The 12,076-nt window shown below is 58.4% G+C and overlaps 1 protein-coding gene across 9 annotated transcripts in view; it reads right to left on the minus strand.

Annotated features, from left to right (window-relative positions):
* LOC116952800 (5'-nucleotidase domain-containing protein 3-like) overlaps nt 1-12,076 on the minus strand; it is a 40,268-nt gene that overhangs the window by 14,915 nt on the left and 13,277 nt on the right. For 7 of the 9 annotated variants that reach the window (XM_076074493.1, XM_076074490.1, XM_076074489.1 and 4 more), the window contains 6 exons: nt 6,561-6,745; nt 3,033-3,107; nt 2,840-2,895; nt 2,081-2,171; nt 1,476-1,604; nt 186-246 (listed from right to left, as the gene is read on the minus strand). In XM_076074493.1, the coding sequence (XP_075930608.1) occupies nt 186-246; nt 1,476-1,604; nt 2,081-2,171; nt 2,840-2,895; nt 3,033-3,107; nt 6,561-6,745 (597 nt within the window). Of the gene's footprint in view, nt 1-185; nt 247-1,475; nt 1,605-2,080; nt 2,172-2,839; nt 2,896-3,032; nt 3,108-6,560; nt 6,746-7,175; nt 7,390-8,234; nt 8,673-12,076 lie in introns of those variants that run through there. The other 2 variants (XM_076074494.1, XM_076074495.1) reach the window with 2 other exon arrangements.

Raw genomic sequence — 12,076 nt, forward strand, 5'->3', positions numbered from 1 at the left:
TGTGTAAACATCGCCACTGGGGAGACAAATAAGTGCCCGGTGCAGTGTGGGGGGGGGGGGGGGGGGGGCTTCAAGCTGCTCGTTGGCCGTGCCGGCCACAGTAGGTGCTTGGCTACCGCACTCCGGCCCCGAGAGCCTGGCTGCAACATGGAGCATCTGCCGCGTCACGCGTGCACCCAACTCACCGAGATCCTTTTCAATCAACTTGTACATCACTCCCCTGGTGTGGACATCCTTCACCGAATCCTGCGGACACACACAGCGATCGTCATCGTCGTCATCATCAATGTCGTCATCGTCGTCATCATCAGTGTCGTCATCGTCGTCATCATCAGTGTCGTCATCGTCGTCATCGTCGCAGTCGTCATCGTCGTCATCATCAGTGTCGTCATCGTCGTCATCATCATCAGTGTCGTCATCGTCGTCATCATCAGTGTCGTCATCGTCGTCATCATCAGTGTCGTCATCGTCGTCGTCATCATCGTCATCCACGGGCATTGTCACCGGAGGGTCGCTTGAAATGATCACCGAGGTAGTTCTGCGACATCCGCTTCTGCGGACCGCTCTCTAACGCGGGTTGAGGGGGGCTGCACCGCCGAGAGCTGCGCCCAACCGGCACCGAATTTGCGCGAAACCGGGGGGGGGCGAAACGACGGTCGCAACTTCTACGGCCGGTGGTCAACCGGCGGCCCGGCGTTTTTACCCGGAGAGCCGATCCCTGTCCTCCTAGAGACCCAACTCCCGTGGCTCACGAGGAATCTAGCTCTGGCGCGTGACGCCCAGCTCACCGAGCGGCACAGATTCGGAGCGACACGCGTGTCTGCGCCACAACCACAACCGCCATTTGCCGCTAGGTGGCGGTGACGTCACCACGGCGCTTGTGCCAGGCCAAGTGCACTTTAAGGCCACGTGAAGTGTTGAACTCCCGCTGGCAGGAGGTCACGGAACAGACCCAGGTGCAGCAAAAAGCCACCGCCATTACAACCACCACCATCACCACAACCACCACAAAACCTTCCTCTGAATATTTCTACGATGCATCGTCGCGTTGCGATCTTAGCCACGATCTTCCAATATATGTTGGGTGTCAGGCACGGTGGGCGTGTGGGTGTGGTGGGCGTGTGGGTGTGGTGGGGGTGGTGGTTATGGTGGGTGTGGTGGTTTTGGTGGGCGTGGTGGTTACGGTAGGGGTGTGGGTGCGGTGGGCGTGTGGGTGCGGTGGGCGTGTGGGTGCGGTGGGCGTGTGGGTGCGGTGGGCGTGTGGGTGCGGTGGGCGTGTGGGTGTGGTGGGGGTGGTGGTTGCTGTGGGTGTGGTGGTTTCGGTGGGCGTGGTGGTTACGGTAGGGGTGTGGGTGCGGTGGGCGTGTGGGTGCGGTGAGGGTGCGGTGAGGTGTGGGTGTGGTGGACGTGACGGGTGCCGTGGGTACGCGAGTGCGGCCGCCACGCCGGCCGGCGGCAGCTGGCTCGGCGCGCACCGTCACGTCCTTGTAGAGGTGGACGGGGTCGTAGTCGATGTTGTTGCTCAGGAAGTAGTCGTTGACGCAGGACAGCAGCATCATCTCGGGCAGCGAGAAGATGTCCATGAACTGCTTCATGGAGCTCCCCTGCACGCGACAGACAACCGCGGGCAGGCGGGTGAGCGGGCGAGTCAGCGGGTGAGTCAGCGGGTGAGTCAGCGGGTGAGCGGGCGGGTGAGCGGGCGAGTGAGCGGGCGGGTGAGTCAGCGGGTGAGTCAGCGGGTGGGTGAGCGGGCGGGCAGGTGAGCGGGCGGGTGAGCGGGCGAGTCAGCGGGTGAGTAAGCGGGCGGGTGAGCGGGCGAGTGAGCGGATGAACGAGGTCGCGCGGCTGCCACCGCCGCCGCGTCGCCCGGCCGCCCGCACGCACCGCCGCCCTCTTCGCCACGCACGGCAGAGTGAGGAGACGCGTGGGAGTCGCCCACTCACCCCCTCGCCCCCTCGCCCCCTCGCCCCCTCGCCCAATCGGCAACTCGCCCAATTGGTCACTCACACTCAATCTGCGAATCTCGCCCACTCGCCCCCCTTACCCACTCGCCCTCTCGCCCAAACAGCCACTCGCCCACCTTGCCGTAGAAGTCGCTCATCTGGTCGAGCGGGACGTGCGTGCCATCGTACAGCGAGCGAACCTCCTCCTCCGACACGGGGCTCAGGCCCCTGGGGGGCAACGGGGGACAGAGTGGAGAGAGAGGGGGGGGAGAGAGGGGGGAGAGAGGGGGAGATGGGGGGGGGGGGGAAAGAGAGAGAGAGGGAGATGAGAGTGCGGATGAGCAAAAAGTCCGATTCACTCTCAGGATTGGTCTCCATAGTTTGGGAAACCCTGTTGTCATGGAAACCATGTTGTCATGGAAACCCTGTTGTCATGGCAACCCTGTTGTCATGGAGCCTGGCCAAACGTTGACGTCACGAGTCCCCGAATCGCAACGTCGCGCACCCCGAAGTCCCGCTCGTCTCGCTGACGAAGAGCTTCGCAGCGCATCGGATTTCTCCGGGATAAATAAAAAAAAAAGAGATTCGGACTCTGTTCGAGGGACAGGCGGATCCGGCCAACAGCAACTGAAAGGGGTTTTAAAAGTCAAAGAGGTTCACGGGAAGGGTTGGGGGGGGCTGGGAAGGGTGGGGGGCGGGCGGGTGGGTGGGACGGACTCAACGCCCGCGGCCACCACGCCACCCGCTTGCTTGGCGCGTCACGGCTAGAGGTTTGGCAGCCGCCGCCGCCGCCGCCGGCCCACCGCTCGGCCAAACGCGTTAAACCCACGTGGGGAGGGCTGCCTTCATCCAGCAGTGGATAGAGCACGGGGGCAGCTCAACCCGCGCGGGCTCACCTGTATACGGTGCCCGGCTGGATGTAGTGGAAAGCGTCGATCTTCATGAGCAGAGCCTGGTGGAGGGTTGGGGGGGGGGGGTGGAAAGAGTGGATTCGAATTCCCAACTAGACAGGCGTTTTAATACGCAGAGACAGCTGTGTTCGCACAGAGACAGCTGCATCAAGATGTCAACGAGCCCAGATCTCCGTACCTTCTGGACATCGTAGTGAAGGCCCCTGATGGCAAAGCCCGGCAAATATGCGTAGGCACGCAGCTCCTCTGGGTACTGCAGACAGACAGAGAGATCACACAGAGATCACACAGATATCACACAAATATCACACAAATATCACACAGAGATCACACACAGATCACACACAGATCGCACACAGATCGCACAGAGATCGCACAGAGATCGCACAGATATCGCACAGATATCGCACAGATATCGCACAGAGATCACAGAGATCACACAGAGATCACACAGAGATCACAGAGATCGCACAGAGATCACACATAGATCACACAGATCCCCGTGTAGCCACCCTGCCTGTTGGGACCGGCAGTGTTAGTGAGCACCTATTAAGGCCAACCCGGCGCACAACGGGATCGTGCAATCTAAACTAAACTATTATTTTTATTCTTACCAGCTCAGGCCCCCTGAACTACGTTGCTCTTTTTCCAGAAGCGACCTGGCCATCACAGATGATAGCCCAACCCAGCCGCTCACCATCGTTATCGTCATTATCATCGTCATCGTCGTCATCGTCATCATCGTCGTCATCGTCATCGTCGTGGAAATTTATAGCAGCAGCCGAAGACTCTGAACGCGTGGTGACGTCGATTTCAAAACGTGGAGGGAAAACAACAGAGGACCCGGAGAAAAAGCCACACGGCCACGGGGAGAGAGACGCCAACTCCAAATATACAGCAGCAGCAGCAGGCGTCAGGGTCGGGATGGAACCCACGACCTCCTGCATACCAGGCGAGGTAGTTAACATCTCCTAGCTACCGTGATGATGAGAGAAAGAGACACGCAAACTCCAAATATACAGCAGCAGGCGTCGGGGTCTGGATCGAACCCACGACCTCCTGTAACAGGCGAGGTAGTTAACATCTCCTAGCCACCGTGATGATGATGAGAGAGAGACACGCCAACTCCAAATATACAGCAGCAGGCATCAGGGTCGGGATCGAACCCACTACTTCCTGTATACCAGACGAGGTAGTTAACATCTCCTAGCCACCGTGATGATGATGAGAGAGACACGCAAACTCCAAATATACAGCAGGCGTCGGGGTCGGGATGGAACCCACGACCTCCTGTACACCAGGCGAGGTAGTTAACATCTCGCCAGTGGCGCCAGCAGCTCCCGGCCGCTTTTGTCTCGAAATGTCTTCATTTGGATAAGAGAGTGAGTGAGTGTGTGAGCAACTGCATGAGTGAGTGTGTGAGCAACTGGATGAGAGAGTGAGTGAGTGAGTGAGCAACTGGATAAGAGAGTGAGTGAGTGAGTGAGCAACTGGATGAGAGAGTGAGTGTGTGAGCAACTGGATGAGAGAGTGAGTGTGTGAGCAACTGGATGAGAGAGTGAGTGTGTGAGCAACTGGATGAGAGAGTGAGTGTGTGAGCAACTGGATGAGAGAGTGAGTGTGTGAGCAACTGGATGAGTGAATGTGTGAGCAACTGGATGAGAGAGTGAGTGAGTGAGTGAGCAACTGGATAAGAGAGTGAGTGAGTGAGTGAGCAACTGGATGAGAGAGTGAGTGTGTGAGCAACTGGATGAGAGAGTGAGTGTGTGAGCAACTGGATGAGTGAATGTGTGAGCAACTGGATGAGAGGGTGAGTGAGTGAGTGAGCAACTGGATGCGAGAGTGAGTGTGTGAGCAACTGGATGAGAGAGTGAGTGAGTGTGTGAGCAACTGGATGAGCGAGTGAGTGAGTGAGCAACTGGATGAGTGAGTGAGTGTGTGAGCAACTGGATGAGAGAGTGAGTGTGAGCAACTGGATGAGAGAGTGAGTGTGTGAGCAACTGGATGAGTGAGTGAGTGTGAGCAACTGGATGAGTGAGTGAGTGTGAGCAAATGGATGAGAGAGTGAGTGTGTGAGCAATTGAATGAGCGAGTGAGTGTGTGAGGAACTGGATGAGAGAGTGAGTGTGTGAGCAACTGGATGAGTGAGTGAGTGTGAGCAACTGGATGAGAGAGTGAGTGTGTGAGCAACTGAATGAGAGAGTGAGTGAGTGTGTGAGCAACTGGATGAGTGAGTGTGTGAGCAACTGGATGAGATAGTGAGTGAGTGAGCAACTGGATGAGAGAGTGAGTGAATGTGTGAGCAACTGGATGAGAGAGTGAGTGTGTGAGCAACTGAATGAGAGAGTGAGTGAGTGTGTGAGCAACTGGATGAGAGTGAGTGTGAGCAACTGGATGAGAGAGTGAGTGTGTAAGCAACTGAATGAGAGAGTGAGTGAGTGTGTGAGCAACTGGATGAGAGAGTGAGTGAGTGTGTGAGCAACTGGATGAGAGAGTGAGTGAGTGTGTGAGAAACTGAATGAGAGTAAGTGAGTGTGAGCAACTGGATGAGAGATTGAGTGTGTGAGCAACTGGATGAGAGAGTGAGTGAGTGTGTGAGCAACTCGATGAGAGAGTGAGTGAGTGTGTGAGAAACTGAATGAGAGTAAGTGAGTGTGAGCAACTGTATGGGAGAGTGAGTGAGTGACCAACTGGATGAGAGAGTGAGTGTGTGAGCAACTGGATGAGAGAGTGAGTGTGTGAGCAACTGGATGAGAGTGAGTGTGTGAGCAACTGGATGAGAGAGTGAGTGAGTGAGCAACTGAATGAGAGAATGAGTGAGTGAGCAACTGGATGAGAGAGTGAGTGTGTGAGCAACTGGATGAGTGAGCAACTGGATGAGAGTGTGAGTGTGTGAGCAATTGTATTAGAGACTGAGTGAGTGGGCAACTGGATGAGAGAGTGAGTGAGTGAGCAACTAGATGAGAGAGAGAGAGTGTGTGAGCAATTGGATAAGAGAGTGAGTGAGTGTGTGAGCAACTGGATGAGAGAGTGAGTGAGTGTGTGAGCAACTGGATGAGAGAGTGAGTGAGTGTGTGAGCAAACGGATGAGAGAGTGAGTGAGTGAGCAACTGGATGAGAGAGTGAGTGAGTGTGTGAGCAACTGGGTGAGAAAGTGAGTGAGTGAGCAACTGAATGAGTGAGTGAGTGAGCAACTGGATAAGAAAGTGAGAAAGTGCATGAGCAACTGGATGAGAGAGTAAGTGAGTGTGTGAGCAACTAGATGCGAGAGTGAGTGAGTGTGTGAGCAATGGATAAGAGAGTGAGTGTGTGTGCGAGCAAGTCAGCGAGTGAGTAGGTGAGTGATGGGATGAGAATGCGAGCGAGTGGGTGGGTGAACGACTGGATGAGCAAGTGGGTGGATGAGCGATTGAATGAGTGAGTCGGTGAGTGATTTAATTTAGTGAGTGAGTGGGTGAGCAACTGGATTAGAGTGCACGTGAGTGGGTGGGTGAGTGACTGGATGAGTGAGTGAGTGGCTGCGTGAGTGAGTGTGTGGGTGAGTGACTGGATTAGAGTGCGCGCGAGTGGGTGGGCAAGCGACTAGATGAGAAAGAGGGTGAGCGAGTGAGTGAATCACTGGATGAGAGGGTCAACTGAGCGAGCCGGTGGGGTGAGCGACCGGATGAGCGAGCGAGCGAGCGAGCAAGAGGTCCAACTGCCCCACCTTGTACTCGGACAGCAGGATGTCAAGGGCCGTGCTGAAGATCTTGGCGTGCAGCTCGTTGGAGTAGAATGCGAGCGTGTAGTCGTAGTCGAAGCCGTAGACCTGCACGCTCGCCAGGCTCAGCTCGTTGTTGGCGAAGATGGAGGACGCGCTTTGGGCTTGGCAGATCGTGGGGGGCACCATCTCTGTGTTTGTGGGGGGAGAGGGGGGGAGAGCGGGGAGGGGGGAAGGTCAGGGGTCAAAGAGCCGGCTACGAACACCTGTAAATCGCCCCGCGCGGTACGGCAAAGTGCGGGCTAGATCCCCATCCGTTCCACACTCTTCTCGTAAGCCTCGCAAATAAGCACGCGCATCACCATGCCGCGTTCTCACGATCCTTACAATTAGCGCGTGCATAATGCAGCATCATACCGCACGCAGCGTCATACCACCTGTCAACCGTCTCTCCCAAACTTGCCGTTCTCGCGAGCCAAGCCTACGCGTCACAACGTCGTGGGGGTCAAAGTGCGCGCGGTGAAAACCGTGGGGGGGTGGTGGTGGGCAACACCGCGAAGAGGAAACTCCTCGCGCGACGAGCAACAACAACAAACATCCGGGATCGCGACGAGTGCTCACGTAGTCGCCGAAGAGGGGAAAATCGGTGCGGTGTGTGTGTGGGGTGGGGTCCGGTCAGAGGTCACGGTAATTCTTGCGTAACAGCTTCTGCTTTGGCCAGCGGCCAAAGTAATTGTTCTCCGGCAGGTTACAACAAGACTGCCGCCTCTCCTTCCTGGCCCTTCGCCGATCAAAACTAAACAACTAAAAAAAACGACGCCCGGCGTGTTTGTGAACCCTGGCCAGCCGCCCGCTCGCTCGCTCAGTCGCTTGGTCGCGTCGCGTCTCCAACGGCGACGGTGCCGGCGAGGGCCGCGCCAGTCGGTCCAGAAATGCGAGCGCGCCAAATCGTCGCGGCGACGGCGGCTGGGAGGAGCACGGCGGGGGTGGTGGTGGCGGTAGTGGGGAGGCAGGGAGCGGGGGTGGTGGTGGCGGTGGTGGGGGGGTTGGATGGTGGCGGTGGTGGGGGGGGTTGGATGGTGGCGGTGGTGGGGGGGCAGGGAGCGGGGGTGGGGGGGTTGGATGGTGGCGGTGGTGGGGGGGTTGGATGGTGGCGGTGGTGGGGGGGGTTGGATGGTGGCGGTGGTGGGGGGGCAGGGAGCGGGGGTGGGGGGGTTGGATGGTGGCGGTGGTGGGGGGGGTTGGATGGTGGCGGTGGTGGGGGGGCAGGGAGCGGTGGGTGGGGGGGTTGGATGGTGGCGGTGGTGGGGGGGGTTGGATGGTGGCGGTGGTGGGGGGGCAGGGAGCGGTGGGTGGGGGGGTTGGATGGTGGCGGTGGTGGGGGGGGTTGGATGGTGGCGGTGGTGGGGGGGCAAGGAGCGGTGGCGGTGGTGGGGGGCAGGGAGCGGTGGGTGGGGTGGGGGGGGTTGGCTGAATGTGAATCGGACCCCTCACCCCCTCACCCCCCACCGTCCGATTCACGTCGCCAGCAAGTCGCGAGGCCCAAACCCACCGTGCCGTTTTTTTTGGTCCCGACAATGGAAAATTCAATCTGGGGGGATTAAATAAAAATCACTTAAAATCCCCCAGCTCCCCCTCCACCCGCCACCATTAATCCGCGTACATTAGCTGACATGATACCTCTCGCAGGATGCCGAACCGGCGTGGAAGCGGGGACCGCCGCACGAGCCCTCGAATCGCGAACCTTTCCGCCTCGCCGCCATCAACCGCCCCGATCATTTGCTCGCCACGTGGCATTCCTCGGGGAGCCTGCCTCACTCGTCATCTGCAACACCGACGGCGTTGTCTCCTTACCCTGCATAGTAAAACTAATTGCGTTCTTTCATTTTGCCGGGCAGCCAGGTAATTATACGACACATCGCTAACCTTAAACACCCGGTCGTAAAAGTTGAAGGCGGTGTAGTACTATTAGTAGTTAGAGCAAGTGCAGCATCACTGAAGCGGAATTGATGGCTTGAAAGCGTTTAGCGCGGGGCCCTTGAAAGTGCGCGGCCGCAGCTACACGTGTAGCAGCTACACAAGTGTAGCAGCTACACAAGTAGCTACTACACGTGTTGTAGCTACACAAGTAGCTACTACACGTGTTGTAGCTACACAAGTAGCTACTACACGTGTTGTAGCTACACAAGTAGCTACTACACGTGGTGTAGCTACACAAGTAGCTACTACACGTGGTGTAGCTACTTGTGCTACTAAGGATCATCCGGCACTGTCCCCCCCCCCGCCTCTCCCCGCCCCCCCCCCCCGCCTCTCCCCCCCCCCCGTCACTTTACTTTTACCTTTGTTCCTCTCCCCTTGCCTTCCTCTTTCACCCCCCCCACCCCCCCCCACAAAATCCGTCCGCTCACGCCCGCCCGGAGTCCCGACTCCGGGCGGGCGTGGGGGCGGCGAGTCCCAATCGTCGCCACCTTCCCCATACCCAGGAGCAAGGGAGTTCGGCCTTCGGTTGTCCGCGGAATTTCTGTACCCCCCCGCTTCTTCCTCCTCCCCCATCGCTCCCTCCCTCGTTACAGGTTCATGCCTTTTTACCAGGCTCTTGTCAATTATTATATATTTATTTTATACAGAGAGACGACGACGACGATGATGACGGACTGCGCGCAAACCGGCGTAGGTTAATTGCTCGGGGCGCCGGGTGCGGCAAAGCCCGTGCCGGGTGCGGTAAAGCCGGTGCCGGGTGTGGCAAAGCCGGTGCCGGGTGCGGCAAAGCCCGTGCCGGGTGCGGCAAAGCCCGTGCCGGGTGCGGTAAAGCCGGTGCCGGGTGCGGCAAAGCCCGTACCGGGTGCGGCAAAGCCCGTGCCGGGTGCGGCAAAGCCCGTGCCGGGTGCGGCAAAGCCGGTGCCGGGTGCGGCAAAGCCCGTGCCGGGGAGGGTCCCCATAGCCCGTGTCGCCGACTGTTTCATGGCCCGTAGATTTTTTTTTCCGCGCCCCCCCGTACGCACGTACAGTGCGTAGCAACCAAATGTCACGTCGCCAGTCTTGGCGGCGAAGATCAAATTCCAAGTTCTAACCCCACCCCCCCCTCCCCACACGTTTTGATCAATGTCGCCAGTTTTCCCGCGGGGGCGCGTTCCCAAGAGCGACGCAACTTCACACCGAAGTTTTCGTCGGCGGTGGATCGTCTTTTGCTGGAGTCAGCGGGCACCCCCGTGTGTTACGAACACACGGCCAGGTGGAGGGTAAGAAGGGGCAAAACGAGGTACAGGTGCCAGCCTGCTTGCTATTGGTTGCTCTTCCCACCGATTAGCACGGTTGGCTAAGGTGCATTGCGAAAGAAGTTGAACGTACGTAGCAGAAGGCCCTCTGGATGAACACAGCTAAGGTGTGTCTCCCAACATATGGGCCATTTACACCTTTTATGAGCATGGGGAGTGTCTTTTTTCCCCACAATCGGATAAGTCCCTTAATAGTAGCGCAACGTTGCAATACTGAGAGCTCGTGCATAAAAGCCCTCTCTTACGTCCTAGTAAACGTTTGTTTAAAATCTAAAGTCACAGGTTGAGTCGTCGCTCAAATGGACATCTAGAAACGGCACTCATCCCGCCCTGTGTATAGCCCCGAGCCAGTGGTGGAAAATCCACATTACTATGGCGGGGGTTTAGGGTGGCGATGGGTCAGTGGGACGGGCAGCCTATCCAAAGGACGACCACCGAGACGAGTGGCGCCGGATTTAAATCGACGCCATCCAGAATTTGAACTCTCTCAAAACCCGTCCCGCGCTCGCGCGGCCGCACCGCAGCTCCCGACGGCCGCACCGCCCGGGCTGTGGGCCGGCGCGCCCATCAACTCCGGCCGGCGGGGTTGGAAGGCGGCGGCGGAGGAGTCCGACCCGCCACCTCGCCGGCGGTTCGCAGCAGCCGCGATTGCGGCCGCGGCCGAGCGCCATCGCTTCGGCGGTTGCGGGGGGGCCGTTCTCGTGCGCGCTGGGGGGGGGCACCGCGCGGTAAATATAGCCGGCGTCCGTGGCGGTGGCTGTTTCCGCTCGGGTTACAACGCCTGTCGTCGTCGTGGTGGTGGTGGTGGGGGGGTGGGTGGCGGGGGGTGGGTGGGTGGGTGGGGGGGGTCGCGTCCCGGTGCTCTTTCCACAAAATCGCCGCGGCTAAAACCGTCTCGTCCCGGCGCCTCTCCCGCCGGTGCCAACAACAATTATTTTCGTTCTCTCATCGACGGGAGGCGTCGTCAGGTGCCGAGGGCGAAGTGGGTGCGGGGTGGGTGGTGGGGGGAGGGCAGGCGAGGCGCCGCTGCCGCCAGCTTCGATCCGGACGTGTCGGCGGCGAAACATTCACAAATTTGTTTCGTTTGTTGCCGATCGCGCTGCCGGAGGATCGCGCGATCGGCCGGAGAGTTTTTTATTTTATTTTATTTTCAAACCCCCAACGTTTATTTATCACCCGGCGGAAGGTTGCTCAGGTTTCCCTCTCCGCACACGTGCGTGCACAGCATAACCACAATTTCTGCCGTGCATTATGCGGACGCTTTGAACACGTGTGGGCAATCATGAGCGCTGCTCAATTTTAGCCACGGTAGTTCCGCGATGATGCGATGGCTCACCGCCTTTTCGCTGACCATCGAACAAAGACCGTTCTCCCCGCATCGCGCGGCACTTTCAGATGCGCTTCGGCGGCCGTCTGGAACGCTCTTCCTTCCGATATTAGGAAGCCACTGGAGCTTTGCACTTGCATCTAGGCCGAAAAGTCATTTCTTTAGAACTGCTTTTTGCGTTTAGTTCGTTGTGCTTCCCCCGCACCTCCGATTAGCGCGGTTGGCTACGTGCGGTGCAAAAGAAGTTCAACATGCTGTACATTATAGGGCTACACGGTATAATATTATAGTATCGTTATGTATTGATGTAACTTTACATTCTCTTGGTAGTGCATTACGCCGATGAACCTTGCTCCAAGCCAGCCTTGGCAGCGTTTGTGGAGAATATCGAGCGAGAAATTCGATGAAGCTCCCTGGGTGCGTAGCGGAATGTCGCACGAATTGCCAAAAAACGACACGCGTGGAACAACCCGAAAACAACACCGGAGAGATATTCAAAGGAAGGTGGCGGTGGTGGTGCAGGTGGCTGTGGTGGTAATGGTGGTGGCGGCGGTGGTGGTGGTGGCGGTGGCGGTGGCGCCTGTGGTGGCGGTGGTGGCTGTGGTGGCGGTGGTGGCTGTGGTGGCGGTGGTGGCTGTGGTGGCGGTGGCTGTGGTGTCGGTGTTTGTGGTGCCGGTGGCTGTGGTGCCGGTGGCTGCGGTGGCGGTGGCTGTGGTGGTGGTGGCTGTGGCTCTGGTGGCTGTGGTGGCTGTGGTGGTGCTGGCTGTGGTGGCTGGTGGCTGTGGTGGATGTGGTGGTGGTGGCTGTGGTGGTGGTGGCGGCTGTGGTGGCGGTGGCTGTGGTGGTGGTGGCTGTGGTGGCTGTGGTGGTGGTGGTGGCGGCTGTGGTGGCTGTGGTGGTGGTGGCTGTGGTGGTGGTGG

The sequence above is a fragment of the Petromyzon marinus genome, chromosome 48 (assembly GCF_048934315.1).
Source record: "Petromyzon marinus isolate PM22_M1 ecotype Great Lakes invasive population chromosome 48, UKy_Petmar_22M1.pri1.0, whole genome shotgun sequence".
NCBI lineage: Eukaryota > Metazoa > Chordata > Hyperoartia > Petromyzontiformes > Petromyzontidae > Petromyzon > Petromyzon marinus.